Here is a 23005-nt window from a genome sequence, read left to right as displayed (position 1 = left end):
TGGACCTGCAGGCCACGGGAAGGTCTCCCTCCTGGACCTGGTCTATGGACCTGATCCACGGCTCCAGGATTTGAATCCCAATACAGGGATCACATTCATTTCTATTGAGGATTCTATTTTTCACTTTCACTGACAAACCTCCAGTTCCATCTATCACTCTGCGCACACACACACACACACACACACACACACACACACACACACACACACACACTCAGCTCCTCCTCAGTGATCAGTCTTCTAAAAATAAGCACCAAGAGATCAGCTGAAACACAAAAAATCCCTCTGCTGCCCTCTGACCCCCCTCATCCTCCTGGATATGGTTGCTGCCCAGGTGTTGGTGTCCAGGGGCGGCGCCGTGCAGACACGGCGTGCAGACATGGCGAGCAGACACGGCGTGCAGACATGGCGTGCAGACACGGCGTGCAGACACGGCGTGCAGCCAGTGATTGGCAAAGAGATGAAATGACAAATTGAAATTCTGAGGCTGCGTCGAACTCAACTCACAGACAGGATTTCTGGAAGTGAAATGAAAAAACCTCATCTGATTCGTTCCTGTGTGTGTGTGTGTGTGTGTGTGTGTGTGTGTGTGTGTGTGTGTGTTGGGGGTTTCTTCTGCATGAAAAAGAAACCCAAAAAAATGAAAACAAGAACATCTGTTTATTCAGGCCGCCGTCTATGAATAGATGTCCGGCTGTCAATCGGGCGCCTGGAGGATCCGGGCGCCGATCTGACGGCGTGACGGCTCCATTATCGCTCGGCCGCGTTCACAGTAACGCTCGCCGCAGAGGCCGAGCGGCGTGATTGACGGGTCATCAACGGGGCGGCGGCGGCGACTCATGAGTGTGTGAGTTAGAAAAACACTGGGTCATTGTATATCCAGCCTCCGCTGGGAGATGGCGAGATGGTGGCGTGGGCGTGAGCGTGGGCGTGAGCGTGGGCGTGGGCGTGGGCGTGAGCGTGAGCGTGGGCGTTGGCGTTGGCGTTGGCGTTGGCGTGGGCGTGAGCGTGGGCGTGAGCGTGGGCGTGGGCGTTGGCGTTGGCGTTGGCGTGGGCGTGAGCGTGGGCGTGAGCGTGGGCGTGGGCGTGGGCGTGAGCGTGTCCACAGCCAGCAGGAGGAGCTGTCCTACATCTTCTGATGTGAGAAGGTCCTTCTGGGGCCGGAGGAGGAGACGTGGCTTCTGTGCTGAATTAAAACTTGTGATTCTTCTCCGTCGCGTCCCGTGCGAGAACTTTAGAATGGATGGTTTTGTTTTAACGGCGTTTCGGTTCCCGTGTGCGTCCCCTCGGCGCTAACGGTTAGCCTCCTTGCTGGGTGATCTTTGGGGAGGCGCGACAAGCCGAGCCTCGATGGGCGTCTTGGAAAGAAAAAAATATAAAATGACAAAAAGAATGAAATTCTTCTATTTATCAGTGACGGCGTAAAGGTGTTTTTTGTTTAACTTCCCCACATTTAGATTCCTTTTTTTTCTCCAAATGGCTGGATTTTCCTCCGTGCTCTGCATCGTCTGTCACCTTTAACATATTTAAACCCTGTTGCCATGACAACGACACTCCCAGTTGGTCCACACCTGCGCGCGTTCCTCGTTCCTCAAGCTGCGGCATCACAAAGCGGGCGGCGGCGGGTGAGGCACGCCGTCCTCCTGCCTCAAGGAAGGGCTTCTCCTCATTCCGGGTTCTTCTGCCACTCCTGGGATTGTTTGGAGAAAAGCTGCTGTTTGGGGTTCAGACGTCAGCAGATCTGATGGCGAAGAGGTCGTCTTCACATCCGACGCCGCCCGAATCCCCCCGGCGTCCAGCGAGCGGCCCGTAACAGTCGGCATCCACCTGCGGATCCGTTGCCAGTCCTGCTCCGGGAGCCGAGGCCGTGACCTTTGACCCGGGCGTGGGTCCAGGCGCCGCACGCCAAACGACTGATCCTGCCGTTATTACTGATCTTTAGCTGGAGGTGGTTAATTAGCTTGATGTTTGTCGTGTTGCCAGGGTTCCTCTCGCTTCACGCTGCCGTCCACACACACACACACACACAGTGGCCCTCTCTGGTGTGTGTGTGTGTGTGTCCTGGAATATTCCCTCCTTTTACGGTTTCCCCCGGCGACCAAACCACAGCTCCCTTTGGACGTCTGTTAGCATCGCGGTGTTTCCTCCTCGGTGACGGCAGGAAGAACATCCGTCTGAATCCTGCCGCGGTCCTGAAGGAAGACCTGAGGCTGGAGGTCTGGATCACAGGGCTCCTCCATGTCGGCTTCTTGTCTGCGGCGACCTTCTCCTTCTTCACCTAGAACCTCTCTGTCCATTCAGGATGAATGTTTCCTTCATCACGCGTGCGTCCAGGAAGTCCTGAGTGCGGCTGAAGGTCCAGCAGACGGCGTCCGATCAGGACCGGTCGCTCATTGGTCCTCTGATGGTCATGTGATCGGCAGCGTCGCGTCATGGACCTCATTTCAATGGTACTCAGAGGAGCGTTTCCTTCTGAGACACTCACGTGTGTGTGTGTGTGTGTGTGTGTGTGTGTGTGTGTGTGTGTGTGTGTCCCGCAGGCGTCTGGACGGCGTGGTGTTTGATTGCGGCTGTAACATCCGCTGGATCCAGCTGTGGCAGCAGCACGGGGAGGCCGGCCTCCACACGCAGCAGCTGGTCTGCAGGAAGGAGACCTCCATGATCCCCCTGCACAACATGCACATCAACAACTGTGGTGAGGGACCTGCTCACACATCTACACAGCCTTCTTCTTCTTCTTCTCCTTCTTCTCCTCCTCTTCCTCCTTCTTCTCCTTCTTGTCCTCCTCCCGGCCGCTGCTCCCTTCAGCCGATCATCTGCCTCCATCTGACCCTCTTCTCTTGATGGATGGAGGGATCTTCTTCCCCTCCATCCGTAACCCCTTTGTCTGGTGTTCCTCTAGAGCTCCTCCAAGCTCAGCATCCTTCTACCTGGATGTTCTCCGTCGGTGTCCAAGCCTCCTCGGTGTGACTCTATCTCCAGAAGGTCCCTCTGCGGGGCTCCTTCCTGATCCTCTCCGTCCTCCTCACCCCCACAGAGGAACCCCCACATCTCCATGTCTGCCTCCTGTCTTCTCAGCATCTCCAAAGCAGACACCATGTCTGCTCTCACCTCCATCTCCTCCACCTTCCTGTCCTTGTGGCCGATGCTTGCAGACATCTCCCCGCCTCTTCTCCACCTTCTCCATGTCCACCTCCTGGAGCCTCACCGTTCCTCTGGGGTTCCTCTCATTCACACACATGCATGTGCTCTAGATGTTCCTCCCCCTGTCCCTGGTGGTTCCCGTCTCGCCTCATGCGTCAGCCTGTGCATCACCAGAGCAGACCAAATTCCCAGGTTCTCCGTGGGCGTCCCCTCCTCCTTCGGAGAACCCAGGCAGGTTCTCCGTCCTCCTCCCACCGTCAGAACACAATCACCAGGTTCATGGAGGACCGCGGGACATCTGGTCAGCTGGACCAGGACCAGGGTTCTCTCCTTGGAGATCTTCTTCCAGTCATCAGGAGGAAGGTCTGCAAGGAGAGCATGCTTGGATATGTGTGATTGACAGCTGAGGAGCCCGGGTTAAGCCCCGCCTCCAGCAGCATCTCAACCAATGAGAGGCCTTCTCACCCCCCCTGCTTCCTGTGGAGAACAAGAGCAGCCTTTTACACTTCCCAAACCACCGATGATGTCACGGTGGCGCTCTGATAGCGATGACTCATCGCACTTGTGTGTGTGTGTGTGTGTGTGTGTGTTTGTGTGTGTGTGTGTGTGTGTGTGTGTGTTGCCATTGTGCTAATTTTATTACATTAATGAAAAGTGATTCATTGATTTAGCGTGAAGGTATTTGGACAGGCACTGACAAATGCATTAATGGATGTGTGTGTGTGTGCATGTGTGTGTGTGTGCGTGTGTGTGTGTGCGCAGACCTGCCTGAGATCAGTGTGAGCCACAGCAGTGTGTTGGTGATGGAGGGCGACAATGTGACCGTGAGCTGCAACGGCTCCGGGTCACCGCTGCCCGAGGTGGACTGGACTGTCAGCGGCCTGGTGTCAATCAACACACACCTGGTTAGACACACACACACACACACACACACACACACACACACACACACATATATACATGTAAACACATGTGATTTTACACATCAATCACATGTATGTATACAGAACGACTCACACATAGATATACATTTACACACAAATACATCAACAGACACACAAATCTATATGAACATGATGAACATGCATACACACACACACACACACACACACACACACACACACATACTTGCAAGTAAACATGCATGGTCACAAAAATACACACAAACATAGACAAACGTACACACACACAGGCATACATTGACATACACAAATAATTGCTGTATTGTGTGTGTGTGTGTGTGTGTGTGTGTGTGTGTGTGTGTGTGTGTGTGTGTGTGTGTGTGTGTGTGTGTGTGTGTCCTGCAGTCCAATGTGTACTTGCCCGACATCCACTCCATCAACCTGACGCTGGTCAACATCAGCCGGGACGACAACAACTACCAGCTCACCTGCATTGCTGAGAACGTGGTGGGGATGACCAACGCTTCCATCCAGGTCAACGTCCAGTGTGAGTACACACACACACACACACACACACACACACACACACACACACACACACACACACAGAGGTATGGTAAACTGCCAATCACATGACAGCACCTCAGGCCTCATGGACACTCCTGGCATTCTTTCTATTTTCAGTTCCCGCGTGTGTGTGTGTATGTGTGTGTGTGTGTGTGTGTGTGTGTGTATGTGTGTGTGTGTGTGTGTGTGTGTGTGGACTCCATCCGGCAGCGCCGCCAATTAACTCATTAATTTTTCAGTACATGCTCCGATGGTAATTACATTTCCTCCCCCGTGCCGCTCGCCGTCAGTGGGATTGTCATTTAACAGTTCCAGCCGCCGCCATGACGGAGGCGCCGTCCGATTGGCCGTCGAGGTGCACGCCGTCCTTTCGCGTTCTTTTCCTTTTTTCCCGCTCCACTGTGAAGATGAGCTCCACGAGCATAACGAACCAGTTTTCACCGGGATCCGCAGAAGGCCGAGGACCTGCAGAGGACAGAACCTTCTGGACCCTCTGAGATGAGATGGAGGATCGGTTAACATGAGACACCAAGAGGAGTTAGTGGACGATGAGATGAGACCAGATTAGATGAGAGATAAGCCAAGATAAGATAAGTTAGGTTTATTTACGTTGGTGCGAGAGAGGAGGTGAGCAGGTGGGAGGAGAAGGTGGATCCCTGTGGAGACCCTGAAGGGAAAAGACCAGGAGATGAAGAAGAAGATGAGATACGTTATGATAGTTTAAGACCGATTAAGTTTATTAAGATAAAATAAGGTCAACATAAGGTTCAGATAGGATAAGTTAAGATAAGTTAAGATGGAATTGTCTGCTCTCAGTCAGTTTCCAGGGAGAGTCCATATATTCCTTTTTATTCCACATAGACGCGTCCAAGGTGGAACAAGCGCATAGAAATGTCATGTTTACTTTTTGTGACGAAGATCCCAGTACCTGCTGCCGCCCGCTGGCCTGCAGGTGGCGCTCTGGGGCGTCTCGGGGCGGCGGGTTGTAACGACCGGGGGGGCGGGGTCATCCGGCCCGGGGGGGGCGGGGTCATCCGGCCCGGGGGGGCGGGGTCATCCGGCCCGACCGCCCGTCAATCAAACACAGAATTTCCGTGGGACCGTCGGAAGTCGGACCTCCGGACAAACGCAGAACAAGAAAGATCTGTGCGAAAAAGGTCGATTCGGAGCCAATCGTCAGGCTTCGGGGGAACTTTGGGGGCGGAGCCTGCAGAGCTCGGACATTTGTGATTGGTCGAATCAAAGATTCAAACCCCGGAGTCACTCGACACAGAGACACCTCCTATTCCATATTCTGTGTGTGTGAATGCCATCTGTCCCCAAGGGCCAGCTGTCCTCCCAGTCACACACACACACACACACACGCACACACACACACACACACACACACAGCAGTATCCAGGCAGTTAGTGTAGTATAAATTACACAGAGACTCTGAACTCGGCAGTATTACAGTACCGATGCAGTACTCGGAGTGGGGGGGCGGTTGGTGCAGCTGCAGAGTTGTGTAATCCATCATGTGCTTATATAAATAGGATTGCACACACACACACACACACACACACACACACACATCCATACATTCATAATATCACTTGTGTATTGCCATGAAGCCTGCTCTTTCCATGGCTGTGTGTGTGTGTGTGTGTGTGTGTGTGTGTGTGTGTGTGTGTGATGGCGTTCGTGTCTGTGCTCGGTGGAAAACAGATGAGGAGCTGGACTGCCAGGTGACGCCGCCTGCCAAATATTTCCCACCCAAAGATGATGTCGCTGTGAAAGCGAGTCGCTGTGGAGACAAATCAGCTGATGAATTGTTTATGAAACCACCCTGACGCTCGGAGAGTGATAAACGGCCTCCCAGCATTGAGTGTGTGTGTGTGTGTGTGTGTGTGTGTGTGTGTGTGTGTGTGTGTGTGTGTGTGTGTGTGTGTGTGTGTGTGTGTGTGTGTGTGTGTGTGTACGGGTTGGTTCTTCTCTGGGTTCTGCTGGTTGTGGGTGCTGTGCTGTGTTTCCAGAAGTGTGTGTGTGTGTGTGTGTGTGTGTGTGTGTGTGTGTGTGTGTGTGTGTGTGTGTGCATGCATTCTATCAGCATATAACACTGGTTGGTCGTACATGCAGGCTGGCGAGGCCGGGCTTCACTCTGCAGTCTTGAAAAGGAAAAAATGTCAAATGAAAGAAAGACTGAAATGGTTTTATTTATCAGTGATTTGTATTATAAAGGTATTTTCACTTTAAGTTGTTTGGATTCAAAACAGCTGTTTTTTCACCTTTCCTGTTTAAATATGGAGAAAAGAGTTGCGCCTCGGTGACGTCTGCACTGACACGCAGCGCGGTCACTATTCACATGTTTAAACACATAACACACACATCAACTCCATTTCCAGTTCGTCCAACCGTGTGTGTTCCTAGTTTCTTGTGCTGATACACCATGTATATATAAATACAGACGTACACATTACATTACATTACATTGCAGCCATTTGGCAGACACTTTTATCCAAAAAGTGCACAAAAAGTGCAATTCAGTCACAGAAGATCCAAAGCACCAGTAGTCGGTAGTCATTATATACAGTATGAACACACACACCTCACTTTCTGGACTATTGAGCGCACCTGAATAGAAGCCGCACCGGCTAAAAATGACTAAATAAATGTATGTGTTCATATAAAGGACACGCTTGTCTAGAAGCCACAGGAGTCCACCTTGATATTTACACACAAACATTTTTTAAACTTTTAACTGAATTCATAGCGAAAACCTCCACAAAGGATGGATCATAAATCCATCCATGGGTTCGCATATATACTCTGTTATACATGTAGTATAATTCTCTAAATAATATGTTATCATATGTGCTGTAGAAATATCTCATCAGCACTATGAATGCTGTGTTGTAATATATAATAATATATAGTATGTATCCTACTTTTTACTTTTCTACAGTTTATAGCAGCGACTTGTCTGTGCGGAGCTCAAATAATAAAAACATTCACAGTATTTTATCTGAATACGACCCTGACACTTTCTATTAGACAATGACAATCATTTTGCAGTTTAATAAAAAATAGTAAATAAAAATACCGTTTTGAGGGTTTGTTAGCTTCGTTAGCTAGCCCTGCACTGCAAATAATGCGTAGCGGGGGCGGAGCTTGCGTACCACCTGCTGCGATGAAGCCGTAACCTTGGAATCTTGATGTTTCCTTGTAAGCGCAGCTTTCTTCTGGCCGTCCGTCTGCTGGAGACGCTTCGTTTGCTCGTTCCTCCCCAAAAAAGCTCCTCGGCGACTTTTGCGTCGGGCGCTAGCTTGTGGTAGCTGCTGTGTGAAACGCCACCTCCGTCAATTTGAACGTTGTGTTTGGGCAGAGGTTCTGTGCTTCTAGAAGGTTCTCCAGAGCCGCGGATGACGCTGTATCTCCCCCCCCTTCAGTCCCCCCGGTGATCCTGAGGCTGTCCGAGCCGGAGCAGCGCCACGACACGTGCATGGAGTTCACGGTGCGCGGCTTCCCTCGCCCGCGGCTGCGCTGGCTCTACCAGGGCCGGGAGATCCCCAAGAGCGACTTCATCCGCGTGGAGATGGACTTCTACCAGGACTACCTGGAGGGCTGCCTCACCTTCCAGAACCCCACCCACATCAACAACGGCAACTACACCCTGGAGGCCAGCAACCCGCTGGGCAAGACCGCCAAGACCATCTACGGACACTTCCTGGTGGCCCCCGTGGACGGAGAAGGTGAGCGGAGGCCTCAGCAAACACCGGGAGGGGGTCCTCGGGGGGGGTCAGGTACCTGGGCGGGGGGTCCAAAGCTCGCTGGTGCTCCAGGGTCACGTCATGGGGTAACGCCTGTGTGTGTCTGCTCTCTCCACAGAGGTGGTGGAACAGGGCGAGAACTTCTGCCCCGCGTCCACAACCTCAACCTCCTTCATATTTACTTAGACCATGAATTGATATGTTTATGTATTGGGTCGTGTCTGCACTGCTTGTTTTATGGAGCACTATTAGCTTGATGCTCTCTCTCTCTCTCTCTCACACACACACACACACACACACACACACACACACACACACACACACACACACACACACACACACAGTAATCAGAGAAATTTAAAATAGAGAAATTTGCCCAGGTTGTGTTGCTGCTCACTTTAATCACAGACCGAGAAGGGTCTTAGCACAGTGTGTATGTGTGTGTGTGTGTGTGTGTGTGTGTGTGTGTGTGTGTGTGTGTGTGTGTGTGTGTGTCTGAGGATGTGATCCTGAAACATTCGCATCCCAAACACAGCAGAGGAAAGGAGATCAGGTTCGCAACCTGAAGTCAAACCCAATAACTGATCAGTTGATGAAGAGTGATCGATGTGTGATTGTGTCAGTCACACCCAGTCATTGATCCTCCATCGATCAGAAAATGGTGACCAATATCCCAAACGTGGAAACGCAACCAGAGAATCTTAATCGATGATGGGAACGTCAGCTGTGCTGCTTGGAGTGACGTCTGTGTTGATGTTGGTGTTTGAGTCCTGCTGCTGGGCTGCTGTCGTGTGTGTGTCGTGTGTGTCGTGTGTGTCGTGTGTGTGTTGTGTGTGTCGTGTGTGTGCTGCAGCCGCTCAGCTCCAGGGTTCAGCGTGCTGAGTTGTGACCCGCCGCCCGTCCACCGGCCGCCGTTGGCGCTCCAAGGCAGAACGCCGTTTCTGGCGGGAGAGACGGCGTCCGGGGAGCTGATCTGGCTGCCGCCGCAGCTGCTGCTGGAGATGATGATGATGCAAACGTTTCCAGACTATTATGAAACTGGGGAACGGTAATAAAGGTGTCATAACAGGGTTATATATTATATATATATATATATTTTACTGCTTTGTCACTGGAGAAAATACTGGGCTCTTAATTAAAGGCTCGTAAAACTTGGAGGAAAAGGAAGAAGAAGAAGAAGAAGAAGAAGAAGGGAATGATGAAGAAGAAGAAGAAGAAGAAGAAGAAGAAGAAGAAGAAGAAGAAGAAGAAGAAGAAGAAGAAGAAGAAGAAGAAGAAGAAGGGAATGATGAAGAAGAAGAAGAAGAAGAAGAAGAAGAAGAAGAAGAAGGGAATGATGAAGAAGGAAACAAGGAGGAAGAAGAAGTGATTCAAAGCTAAAACTGAAACAGCAAACCAGTTTTGCTGGTTGGTGGTGTTGGACAGGTGTGTGTGTGTGTGTGTGTGTGTGTGTGTGTGTGTGTGTGTGTGTGTGTGTGTGTGTGAGTGTGTGTGTGTGTGTGTCAGTGCCAGCCAGTGCGGTCTGGTCATCCATGTCCAGCTGGAGATCACTCCATGTCTTCTCTCCTGGTGGAAGCCGGCTCCTCCTCCTCCTCCTCGTCTCCATGGAGCCACAGATGATCGATCACTGATCGCTGATGATCAATGGCTGGTCGGAGGAAAGAGGGACGGAGCCGGACGGCGGACGTTCCCGCCGTCACCCCGGCGTCGATGTGGACGGGGACGTGCTAAGTGGCTAACCTTCCAGGAGGTCCTTCCAGGAGATGGGAAGATCTGATTCCGGCCTGGTTTCGGGGACGGTGCAAGTGTGTGAGATCCTGGATCATCAGGATCATCCAGATGGTGTCACCACATGGAGCCTCTTCTGTCCTGAAGCTGGTCTCAAGCTGGTTGGACCACAAACAGGAACAGCGATGGTGGAGGAACCCCTGGAAGCCCTGTGTGGTCTGCAGCTCAGTGGCAGAGGATTGTAATGTCATGGAAGCCCCGCCTCCGTCTTCGCCTTATTGGTCGAGCGTCGCCGTGGAGAAGCCGTGAAGCTGTGAAGCTCTTCATCGCTTCCATACGTGAAATGTTACCGATTAGCATGAGGTTTCTTATTGATCGACTGAGATCAATAGACTTTATTGACTTTGTCATTCGCGGACGTTAAGGAGACAGTTTGGATATTGATGAGACACATTTTCATCACGTGTTTTGGACCATTTGTCTTACATGGGAAGTCAAACACACACACACACACACACACACACACACACAGGCCATCTGTCCACCTCCACAGGAACACGGGTGACTTTGCTCACACACCCACGTCCACGGACGGCAGGACGCTCTTCTTCTGTGGTGTTGGAGGTCCAGCCGCAGCTTCTGCACTCCGAGACAGCGTCAGAGAAATAGCAATGTAGCTTAGCGAGATGCTAACCTGTCATTTTCTTATCTTGAGGGTTCACTTGGATTCGAGAACCTCTTGAATCTTGAGTTTTTTCTCAGACGATCTTCTGTTTGCTGTCATTATTACTAGTAGTAGTAGACATAATAATAGTTGTCCTCGTACTATCATTATTATAATAAGATACAGTGATCCCTCGCTATGACGCGCTTTACTTTTCACGGTTTCGCTACTTCACGGATTTGCATGGTGCATTGTGTTCTGCATTCTGATTGGCTAAAAAGTCCCTCCGCTTCTTCTCTACCTGTGCGTCAATAACGTTGCAGTTTAATATGTACACATACGTAAAACAGCTCGCTGGATTTACATGACGTACGTGCAAATTCTCTTGCAATTTCCAGTTTCTCTAAAACCCATAATGTTGACAAACAAAAGCACCTTGCAGGGCCCAAAAGGCAGCGGAAGATGCTATCTATGGCAGATAAAGTTAAACTTCTGGACATGCTAAGGGAAGCTAAAAGCTATGCGGCTGTAGGTCGGCGTTACGGAATGAATGAATCTTCCGCTCGTTCCATAAAGAAGGAGGAAAAAAACATAAGGACGACAGCAGCGATGTATAATAGAGTATTTAATTGTATAATAATTGTGAAAAAAAAAAAGGTTTCTACTTCATGGATTTTTCCTATCATGGGTTCTTTTTGGAACGTAACCCCGCCAAAAACAAGGGTATGAGGTAAAACATTTTATTTGAGGCGCCTTATCAAAGCGTCCAGACATATATAAACTAAAATAACCTTGTGTCTGTTCTCACAGCAGAACCCCCCCCCGCCGCCGCTGCCACCGCCGCCGTGAATTCATGAAAGGAAGAAATCCAGCCGAAAACAGGCGTCATGATATATTTACTGTCAGCGAAGCAAAGCGTCCATTAAACATGTATGTTTCCTCTCCTCCTCCGTGTCGTAGTGACGTCGACGCCACCAGATGGAGAATCCAGCCGACCCGACGAGGACACGTTCGGGGTGAGTCCTTCCTCCCTGGTGGCGTTGATGAAACAGCTGCTGAGGATGTCGCCCCTCAGATGGTGTGTGTGTGTGTGTGTGTGTGTGTGTGTGTGTGTGTGTGTAGGAGGAGGGGGGGGCAACATCTTCAGCTGCTGTTTTTTTCTTGTTTACTTGGAAACACGCGAGTCGTCGTCGCTTGGTTGATGCCAATCAAAAAGACTTAATGTTCCGGTTCAGGCTGACTCCGGGGGGGCGGGGCTACGGGTCTCCCTACTCTGATTGGCTGCTTCCATCGGCGTGTCTTCCAGGTCTCCATCGCCGTGGGCCTGGCGGGCTTCGCCTGCGTCCTCCTGCTCGTCCTCTTCGTCCTCATCAACAAATACGGGCGGCGGTCCAAGTTTGGAATGAAAGGTAAGTGAAGGCCCGGCAGAGGTTCCGGGAGAAGGTTCTAGAAAAGGTCGGCCCGGCGTGCCCTTGTTTTCGTGGTTTCGTGGCGTTTTCATCCCTCGGACGCTCCGGCCCCCGAGCGCTCAGCGCTGGGATTCCCCCGGTGCAGAAGTCTGCCGAGATCCAGGTCCGGGTGAAGGACCCGCCGTGCTTCTCTGTGGTTCAGCTCCTCTGGGACCGGGTCAGGACCGAGAACCTGACCCGGTCTGGACCCGGAGCCTTGAAGTCCGGGTCCGGAGGTTTCAGGTGTGCGTTGTTGACGTTAGCGCTGCCGGAGGATTAGCTCCGCGAGCTGTCTTTGATTTTGAAATCATCTCCAGCCGCGAGCTGCACTTTGAAAGGTCCCGTGTCTCCGGGCGGCGTCTCCTGGCCCCCCAAGGTGCGTCGGGTCGCTGTTTCCGGGTCCAAGCAACGCCAGGTCACCCCGCCCCCCCCACGGTGCCGTGAGAGGCGATCGCTTGCGCATGAATTAGCGTCCCGTGAGCCGTCAATCACGCGAAGGGGCTGAATAGGATTTTCCCGTCCTTTGTGTGGGCTGAGCCGGCCTCCTGGGCCGCCGCCAGCATCCGCTGCTTTCACTTATCTGTCTGGCGTTGGCGTTTTTGGAAATAGAAAGGCAGCGATCCAGGAAGAGAGTAGCGGGCGGGCGGGGGGGAACGCGCTCACGTCGCCGTCGGCCGCAGACACGGCCGAATAGAGCCTTGCTGCCGCGGCGGTTCTGCCCGCTCGGGTCGCGCCGGATCCTCTCGGGGCTGTCGTCGGCCGTCGGAGCACGCCGTTAGCGCCGCTGGCGTTGTGACCCGTGCGGCTCAGCCCGAGCGCATCCTTTGTGCTGTACAAACAGGGCGTGAAGTAGCATTAGCCGCCGCCGCCGCCCTTTAATTACCTCCTTTGCAGGATTAGACCTCATTACTTACCTCGCTCGCACAACTCCTCGCTGTAATTATTTAGGAGCTGGCAATTACGGCGCCGGCCCGGAGCCGCCGCTAATCGCCAGAGCCGCCCTGAACAGCATCAGGCGGCGGCAAGGTGCGAGCAGCGTCTGATTGGACGCAGGAGACTATTGGAAAGTTGCTGGAAAAGGAAGGCGGACGGGGTCGACAGGTCGGCCCGACCCGGGCGGACCCGGATCTGGCTCGGGTTGCAGCAGAACCACAAGCGGCAGCTTCGGGACCCGAGAGCCGTCCGCGCCTAGCTTGGAAGCCGTTCGGTGTTGCCGTTCAGTCCAAACGTGAGCATCGCAGGAGCTTCTCTTGAAGAAACCAGTTGTCTCTCCCAGCAGGGAGCAGTCAGGGGGTTCTGCTGGAGCCACCCTTCCTCCGCTGCCAGTGTCTTCTCACAAAAGTAGGTTAGAAGCGGGTTCGCCGAGCCCTCCGTTGGGCCGACGCTGCCATACATCAAGCTAAGCACACTCGCTCTCCCCGCCATCTTGGGAACCTCCTGCTGAAACCCCGAAATGGGATTATTGCCCATTCAGCAGACGTCCTGCAGACGTCCTGCAGACGTCCTGCAGACGTCCAGGGGCACCAACAGGAAATATGAAAGAGTAGAAGCTGAGAAGCCTCAGTGTGAGAACCTCCAACCTCCACAGTTAAAGATCTGCTCTCCATGAAACGTGTGCACACACACACACACACACACACAGAGTGCTCATCGTTGACTAATGTGTTGCCATGGTGACTCAGGTTGTGGCTCACGGCCCGGCCTAGAGCGGACACATTGAGTCGTCCCTGACTGAAGACGCAGGAGTGTCACCAGAGGGGGCGCTGTCCTCACAGCCTGCCATGTAGCCTCTGTGTGTGTGTGTGTGTGCGTGTGTGTGTGTGTGTGTGTGTGTGTGTGTGTGTGTCTCCCACTCTTGTTCTGGATGGGCTGGGGGGTGCGGGCAGTCATTACCTCCGGATGGCGCCGTAATGGATTTTCTCTCCACTAAATCACTGTGGCTCTTTTTGGTCGCTGGAGTTTGATCACCGACCGTTTCTGTGTGTGTGTGTGTGTGTGTGTGTGTGTGTGTGCCTGCGTGCGTGTGCGTGCATGTGACTTGCTAGCGGCTCCGGCGCCACCGACTGCGTTTACAGCTCTATGACACAAATAAGGCGGGACTGCAAAGAGGTTTTATTTTTTTTATATGTGATATGAAATACTCGTACCAAGACCCGTGTGTGTGTGCGTCTGTGTGCGCACGTGTGTGTGTGTGTGTGTCCACGTCCGCTAAAGGACTGCGGCTAACCTGTTGCTTGGATCGATGCGTCGTCAACTTACCTCTCCGCTAAAACATTTGTGCGCTGGGAGCGGCGAAGTGTCTTTCAGAGATGTTTGTCAGCAGGGAATCAATAGAAAGGGGACACTCAGCATGTCGGTAATAAGACTCTCTGCCTGCCATCTTTTCTGACGTTGCGGCAAGACATACACACACACACACACACACACACACGCCGGCAGACCCTCTGCTGCATAAGTGCATCCTCTTCACTTCTTCTGTATGTTTGTGATAAAAGTTTGTTTTTTTTTATTTACACCTCTTTTTTAAATATATTTATGGAAATGTTAGAAAGTATTTGGCTGGAAGTTTTTCCGGCCCTGATCTGGACCAGTGCAGGGAAGACCTCCAGGCCACAAGGGGGCGCTGCAGTTTCCTCAGCTTTGGATATTCCATCTGTCATTCATGCAATTCATTTTTGAATAACTGAAGTTGTTCAGTAATCACACACACACACACACACACACTCTTACACACACACTCACACACACACACACACACACACACACACACACACACACACACACACACACACACACACTCTGCCTGTTGCCGTTGTGTTAATCTTGCCTGCGAACTCCTTGGAAAAAAACATCCATTGGAGCCACAATGGTGGCTGATGGTTGACGCTGGTCTCATCAGTCTTCATGAAGAAGACGTGTGGACCTGCAGTGACCTTTGACCTCGGAAGCTTCGTCCAGGTTGTTTGTGTGAGGAAACAGTAACTGAGATAAAAATGGCTGTTTAGAAACTGAGTGTTTGCATTGGAGTTTGTCATTGGCTTCTCTCACGTGACTTCAGCTGCAAGAGCAGAGGTCCTGACACCCCCTGATGAAGACACACATCTGGAAGGGTCAGAGGTCACCCTCAGAGGTCAGAGGTCACCCGGTGCTCGCACCCGGCGCCTGGCTCAGCGCCGTGATGATGTCACTTTAAGACCCGCCGTCGCTTAAACTGGGGAAGCGTTTCACGTGAAGTTCATGTTTCCGCTCGTGTTTCCGAGGCACACTGAGTTTGCTGAACAAACACGCACACACACACACACACACACACACACACACACACACACACACTCAGAATAGCCTGTGGCGATCGGCTGGCCTCGGTGATCCGAGCCCGGGTGTCAGGATGACTTACCCTCCTCTTCGCTACATTACCTGGACCAGGCCTGGGGATGGTCTCACACACACACACACACACACACACACACACACACACACACACACACACACACAGAAGTCTTAATTCTGTGGGTGTTTATGACTCACATTTGTCCTTTAGCCTCCTGAGTGTCTGGGTTCCTCTTGTCTCCGCCTCTTGTCCCGCCTTCACCGACGTCTTCCACTCCTCTGCTGGTATTTTAGATCATTATTGATCGTATTGATCTTCAAACGTGTCAGGGGTTCTATGTGATAGAAGACTATCGACCAGAATAAAAGGAAAGGTGTACAAGACAGTGGTGAGACCAGCCATGATGTTTGGACTAGAAACTGTTCCAATGACCAAAAGACAGCAGGCAGAACTAGAGGTTGCAGAGATGAAGGTGTTGAGGTTCTCTTTGGGAGTGACCAGGATGGAGAGGATCAGGAATGAGTCTATCAGAGGAACAGCACATGTTAGATGTTTTGGAGAGAAGGTCAGAGAGGCCAGACTGAGATGGTTGGGTCATGGACAGAGGAGGGATAGAGAATATATTGGTAGACGGATGCTGGAAATGGAGCTGCCAGGCAAGAGGTCTGGAGGAAGACCAAGATTTATGAAGATTTATGGACGTCGTGAGAGAAGATATGAAGGTAGTTGGCGTGAGAGAGGAGGATCCAGAGAATAGGGTGAGATGGAGAAGGTTGACTCGCTGTGGTGACACCTGACAGGAAAAGCTGAAAAAAGAAGAAGAGGAAGAAGAAGAAGAAGAATGATCGTATTGATTTTCCTGCTAAAGTCTATTTTCAAATACTACGTCTTGCACACCCAGGTGGACGCGCTCGCCGTCGTCCTCTGCCTTTTTTTTTCCGCCTCCGGGGGATTGTTTTTAATTAACCGCGTTCATTAACCGGGAACACGGTTGCCACGGTGACGGGCCGTCTTAACGGGCCGTAATTCCCCGCCATCGGCCCGAAACATGCGCAGCAGATGGCGCCCGGCGAGAGACCGGCGCCGTGCAAACCTCAGCGTGCCTCTGCTTCCTGTCCCGCCCCCCCCGGACAGGAAGTGAAGCCCAGCCGCCGTCTGCTTCCCCCCCGCACAGATTTATTGACCTTCATTTATTTATCTCCCTTCCCGGCGCTCAAGCTTTTAGTGGATCCCAAAAGGATCGCCTTCCCCCCTGGCCGCCCAGATATTTTCAAAATAAAAGTACATTTATTTATAAAAAAAATAGAATTTGATATAAATACACAAAAAGAAAAGCCTTTTGACTTATTTATGAACGTTAAGAGTTGCATGAGCTGAGCACGGGCCGCCGTCGCCATGGACACGCTGTTCTCAAAACAAATGGGATGTCCAATTTTTATTTTTAGTTTGTTTGTTTTATTTATTTTTCATATCCCGTGTCTTTTCTCCGCTCTAGATGCTAGGCTGCTAATGGCTAAGTGCCTTCCCTGGCACACGCGCATGTGTGTGTGTGTGTGTGTGTGTGTGTGTGTGTGTGTGTGTGTGTGTAAGAAAAGTAAGAAAGCAGGCTTTCACCCCCCCCCCCGCGTCACACACAGAAATATTTAAAAAAATCTCTGCTATCAATAGTTGCACTTTAGCGACACCTGAAATATCATGCCTGCCCCGTCTGGTGGCCGGGCAGGGTTGGGGTTCGGACCCGCCTGGGGACGCCAGGCGTTTTGTTGTCAAGCGGAAGCGGCGGCGCTACATCGTAAACCTTTTAGGAGACGTCTGTTTTCTGCCCAGATGAGCAAAGAGGAAGAGGAGGAAGAGGTGGAAGAGGAGGAAGAGGAGGAAGAGCTTGGACCCGCTGCACCATGTTTGGTTGCCTGAAACGCAGTTCCTCTGGCGGCCACCGGGGGGCCGGGATCCGACAGCAGATTCTGAGGCCGATGGTTGGAGGTCGGAGACGACGTCTCCGAGACCGAACATCTGCCCGAGTTAGACGACCAGGATAAAATCTGGAAGCTGAAGTAAAAGTGTTTGGTTTTCCAGGCGGAGAGGGTTTTCTGCAGCCGGGCGTTTCCGTGGAGACGGAGTCAGCTGTCTGACAGCCGCGAGCCTCAAACCACCTGATGATTCACTTCCTGTCACTTCCTGGAGGAAACTTCTGGTTGGAGGCCGACCCGACCCGGGTTGGCCTGAGATGCATAACCCCCAACACACACACACACACACACACACACACACACACACACAAACACACACACACACACACAAATACACACACACACACACAAACAAACAGGTGCATCATTCCTCTTTTGGTTTTATTTCATTTCCCTAATTCTTTGTGTGTGTGTGTGTGTGTGTGTGTGTGTGTGTGTGTGTGTGTGTGTGTGTGTGTGTGTGTGTGTGTCTTTAGATGTGTGTGTCTGTGTTTGTGTGTGTGTTCTGCTGAGAAGGTTTCCAGATCCACCCCCCCCACGGAGGCCGCCTGGTGTTATGTAACGCCAGAGCGCTCTATTTGCGTGTTGATTCCTCCCACGCCGGCCCGGTTCCTTAAACACACCATGAAATCTGCAGTCGCGTGACGACGACAGACGACAGGGTTAATAATCTGGGTTTCCACGGCGACACCTGGCTTGTGACTCGGGTCTTGTGGTGGTTGAGCGAGAAGGAGGCGGAGTTTTCAGATCCCCGTCTTTATTTTTACATGGGACCGACCGAGTGCGGCTGCCCGTCGTCATGACGACGCTTTCCTCTAACATTTTTTGTTTTAGTTTGTGTGTGTGTGTGTGTGTGTGTGTGTGTGTGTGTGTTGTACTCACTGGCTGTCAGTGACGAGGCAGGTCGGGTCCATCGAGGTGTTCCTCCTGAGCTGGTTCTCCTGGGGTTCAGAAGAAGCGCTCCGTTCTCTCCAGGCGAGGCTGGAAGGTCGAGGACGAACTCCCGATCTGAACAGGGTTCCTCAAACGCATCGCGGGGAGGGAGTGTAATTACTGCCTTCTCACAACTTTGGGATTAATTCTTCACGGACCCCCTGCACTCACCTGGGGACAGAACACACACGCACTCACACACACACACACACACACACTGACAATCTACGCCGATCTCGATAAGCATCTCGCCGTCTTTGTTGCCCGCCCCCCCCCCCGCACCCCTCTTTGCTAATGGAGTTAGTGAGCGCAGCGGATCAGACAATTAAAACTTAATTCATTTAAAGGAATTAAAGTGCATGGAGCAGTGGTGGCGGCGGCAGCGGCGGCGGCAGCGGCGGCGGCAGCGGCGGCGGCGGCGGCGGCGGCGGCTGACACTTTGCTGGCAAGCAGAATAATCCTGCTCCGCTGCATCGGTGGCGTTTTCCGGCGGCCTCGTCCCACCTCATTAACCTGTGCGCTAACCTGTGGAGGAGCACGGTTAGCACGCAGTAATGCTAACTAGACGGCGGGGGGGGAAGGGCTGGATGTAAGAGGGAGGCTGCTTTTGCTGGCTCCGCCCCCTCGGGCACCTTCACACCATGGCGCCATCCCTGCAGGTCATTGGCGTTTTATTTTCCAGCCGCTGCAGCAGCAGAGCTAAGCAGCCAATCAGGCAGCTGAGGAGCGGCGGGGGGGGTGAGATGGAGAGCGTGTCAGGTGACGGCGGCGGCGGCGGCGGCGGCGGGGGATCTCCTCGATGGCGGTCATTATGACAATTTTACAGACCACGGTCTTGCAGGTCGCTGCCTTGTTTGTTTATTAACACGTTAAAGCTTGGCGGCGGCAGGTAACGACCGCGCAGGAGTCTCCGGGTTCACGTCCAGCGCGAGCGGGTCGTCACTTCCTGCGCTCGCAGTCACAGCAACAATCCGTTCAGGTTGTTACTTCAGGGGTCGAAATCCCGCAGAAGTCAAACCTCAGCCGCAGGAGAACATGATGTTCACCACCAGAGCTGTTGTATGAACGGACAGCGGCCACGGCGTGCAGCCTTATTGGGGCAATTAACAAACGAGCAAAGGCTAATGGCATAGCGCTAATTGTGCTGCGCTAGCAGTGATCCTCTAACGGTACCGCGCTAATTATACTGCCCTAAGGGCAATGTGCTAATGGTACCAGGCTAACGGTACCTCCCTTACGGTACTGTGCCGATTGGACTCCCCTATCATTGCTGCCTTAACGGCACTGTGCTAACGGTACTTCCCTTACGGTGGTTTGCCAATTGTCCTGCCTTAACGGTACCGTGCTAAAAGTACTAGCTTAGCAGCACCGTGCTAATGGTTGTGCTCCGGTCTGCTCCAGATCCAAGGCTGTATGAAGGAGGACAGCGGAGGTGCAGGAGCTGAGGTTCGGGGTGGAGGGTTAGCGATGCCTGCCTCCTTAGCCAGGAGCTGCGACTCTTCCTCTCTGACCACCCCGGACCAAAGTTCTACTTTAACTTCCCCCCGAGGCAGACGTACGTCGTGATGTTCTCCGGTCCGTCCGGAACGTTCCCTCTGTGACCCAGACGAGGGAACAAACAAGCTCCGTCCTGGAAGTGGCGGAGAACGCCGCAGGGTGGAGCTTCAGAGGGACGAAACTCAGGAGGACGCCGTGTCTCCTGTGGAACTGCACTGTTAGCATCACGTCCACAGAGTAAGCCGTGTGTGTGTGTGTGTGTGTGTGTGTGTGTGTGTGTGCGTGCGCACACATGTGAGTCCGTGCGGTGTGTTTGATTTAAAGCCTCCTCGGGGGACGGAGCTCTGATTTACGAGCGTCTCCACGGCAGCAGCACTTTCTGGGTCAGACGAGGGCCGGCGTCCTCTGGATTTATGCGCCGCCGTCCTTGTACGGCGAGGAGGCGGGGCTTGGAGGAGGGACGGGCGGCGGCGACGGCGCGTCTGGACCGAAGATCCACGCCAACGTGCCACCATCTGAGGAAGAATCCAGTTTCCTCCTCACTGCAGACTAAAGAACAGAAGTCCCAAAGCTTGGAGCAGGGGGTCCACCTCAGATGGAGCTTCTGGGTTCAGGCTTCTGATCCCAGGAGAACCAGGGCTTTTCTTTCCCCAGCATGAACTTGCGTTCCTTCCAGATCTTCTGACAGGTGGGACTGAAGGTTCTGAGATAACCCCCCGCCCGCCCTGTGTGGAAACCAGGCATCTGCTGGAGATCAGGTGGTGGCGTGTCCTTCAGGCCTGCAGCTGATTGCTTCCAAGACTCTTGCTCTCACCGTCCAGGCCGGCGTCCAGGTCTGGCCTCCTCCACGCCTGGGGTTCCCAAGGTGGATTCAGGTCCACGCTGTCGGTCTCCAGGTGGGAACCTCCCGAGGTGGTTTGGGTTCCAGCCTGGCTAGCTGAGGTAGATGTTCTGTTGGCACTGCGGGATGAAGAACCATAAGAACCCTGATGAAGTGAAGAACTCGCTGCGACGATGTCTGGTTCCTTCTCGTTCTGGGCTTTGGAAGCAGAACCCTGGGTTCTCCACTTGTACCTTCTAAGGCTGCGGCCCCAGTAATGCTAACTAGACGGCAGGTATGCAAGATGGAGGCTGCTTCTGCTGGCTCCGCCCCCGAGGTCACCTTCACACCATGGCCAAGCCCAGGCTCGCTCTGGACGTGGAACCCTCTTTGGTTTCCTCAGGTTCTCCGCCCTCGTGCTGGGGTTCTCTCCAGCAGTAGAACCCATCCAAAGGGAACTGTCTTATCAGGAGAACCTCGTGATGTTCTGTTCAGGACCGTCACAAGACCGTGAGAAGCTTCTCTTGTTGTCCTTAGAACATCTGGAGAACACAACACGTGCAGAAGCAGACATCTTGAAGGAACCCGAGCGCAAAGATCTTGTGGTTCTGCGGCTTCGGATGAAGAACAGGAAGGAACCGGAGCAGGACCTCGGCGACGGAACGATGAATGGAGGACATGAAATGGCGGCGGTGGGAAAAGGTCTCGCTGGAGGACACGGGTTCTCCAGGAGGAGGAAGGTTCCCCTCCTGGAGGACACCGGTTCTCCAGGAGGAGGAAGGTTCCCCTCCTGGAGGACACGGGTTCTCCAGGAGGAGGAAGGTTCTCCTCCTGCCATCTCAGGATGGGATTTAAGGAGCAGAGCGAAGACGGAGAACCTTCTGTCTGCGGAGGAGGAACGCCGCCGGTAACGGGAGCCTCGTTACCAAACCAAACAGAGGTGAGGAACCCGGGGAACCCGTGGAACATAGATCTCCAGCGTGGGACGGAGCTTCATTCAGGATGAGAGGCGGCGCCGCAGGAAGAGACACTAAATCAAAAAGATGTCCGTCTTCGCCGCCGCCATCACACCCTGGAGAAGGATGGCGCCGTTTGTTTCCTGTCCGCCGACCAATCAGAGCCCGAGGAGAAGCCGTCAGGACTTCACCGTCGTATCTCTACCGTTTCATTTCAAGCCTCTGAGGCCCCTGGACGGATGAGGTTCTCCCATGTTCTCCGCAGGCTGCTGAGGAACACGGGGGCGGGGCCTATCCCGCCTGTCGGCGCGGTGAGGGGCGGAGCTTCAGCTGTCAATCACAGGGCCGTCTGGTGAGACATGCGGGCACTGAACCTGCAGCACCTTCAGACAACCTGCTGACTCTTTGGACTTCAGATGGAGAATCCTCAGAGAACCTACAGAGAACCTACGGAGAACTTAGTCAAGGGAAGTCACTTCTTCAGTTGACCATCTCTGGTTCCGTCTCTGGTTCCTGTGCCGCTCTTCGGTTCTTCTCGCCTCAAAAGGCTCCTGCTTTGACGTTGGGTTCTCGCTGTGTCTGCGTTGGCGTTCAGATGCTCCTTCTTCATCCAGAAGAAGCGCCAACCAGGATCAGAGAAGCAGAGCGGCCGGTGTGACCGATCCACTCCAGGACCGGATCCAGATGGATCCAGATCAATCATCAGGCGTTCCTTCTCCGGGCCTCGGCCTTCCACCGTGGAACCACCGGAGGGGGCTGGTCTTTGCTGCTGTCTGGGAGGAGGAACCGCTGAGGAACCAGGAAGCATCTCCTCGCGGCGCCGCTTCGATCCACCGCCGCCGTAATTAGCATCACTAGCAGACAAAGGGAGGACCTGCTAACAGCTTAGCAATGCTAATACAGAGGCAGGTGACCTTCTTCGCCTGCCTTAGGTCTCCACCGTCTCTGAGAGGGTTCTCCATGTTCTCTGAGAGGGTTCTCCATGTTCTCTGAGAGGGTTCTCCATGTTCTCTGAGAGGGTTCTCCACCGTCTCTGAGAGGGTTCTCCATGTTCTCTGAGAGGGTTCTCCACCGTCTCTGAGAGGGTTCTCCATGTTCTCTGAGAGGGTTCTCCACCTTCTCTGAGAGGGTTCTCCATGTCCTGTCTAAGTGGCTTCTCTCCCCTAAAACTCCAAATGGTCTTTGGGTCTGTAGGTCTGAATGAGGGAGCGCATGATTGGACATCTCTGTATGATTGACAGCTGACCTGTCCAGGTGAAGCCCCGCCCCTTCGCCCCAGTGATTAGCTCCGCCCCCGAC

At 53.0% G+C, this 23005-nt stretch overlaps 1 protein-coding gene across 1 annotated transcript in view; it reads left to right on the top strand.

The window, feature by feature from the left end:
* The window catches only part of ntrk3b (neurotrophic tyrosine kinase, receptor, type 3b), a 100990-nt gene that overhangs the window by 53927 nt on the left and 24058 nt on the right, over positions 1–23005 (top strand). Inside the window, exons 5-10 of the mRNA XM_086174709.1 lie at positions 2541–2695; positions 3907–4049; positions 4452–4593; positions 8042–8344; positions 11715–11770; positions 12061–12163. Of these exons, the coding sequence (XP_086030835.1) occupies positions 2541–2695; positions 3907–4049; positions 4452–4593; positions 8042–8344; positions 11715–11770; positions 12061–12163 (902 nt within the window). The remainder of the gene's footprint in view (positions 1–2540; positions 2696–3906; positions 4050–4451; positions 4594–8041; positions 8345–11714; positions 11771–12060; positions 12164–23005) is intronic.

This window comes from Fistularia commersonii, chromosome 27 (assembly GCF_037954325.1).
Source record: "Fistularia commersonii isolate RoL2024-O1a breed Wild chromosome 27, RoL_Fcom_v1.0, whole genome shotgun sequence".
NCBI lineage: Eukaryota > Metazoa > Chordata > Actinopteri > Syngnathiformes > Fistulariidae > Fistularia > Fistularia commersonii.
The sequence above is the reverse complement of the archived record's forward strand: the minus strand, read 5'-3'. Positions and strand labels throughout refer to the sequence as shown.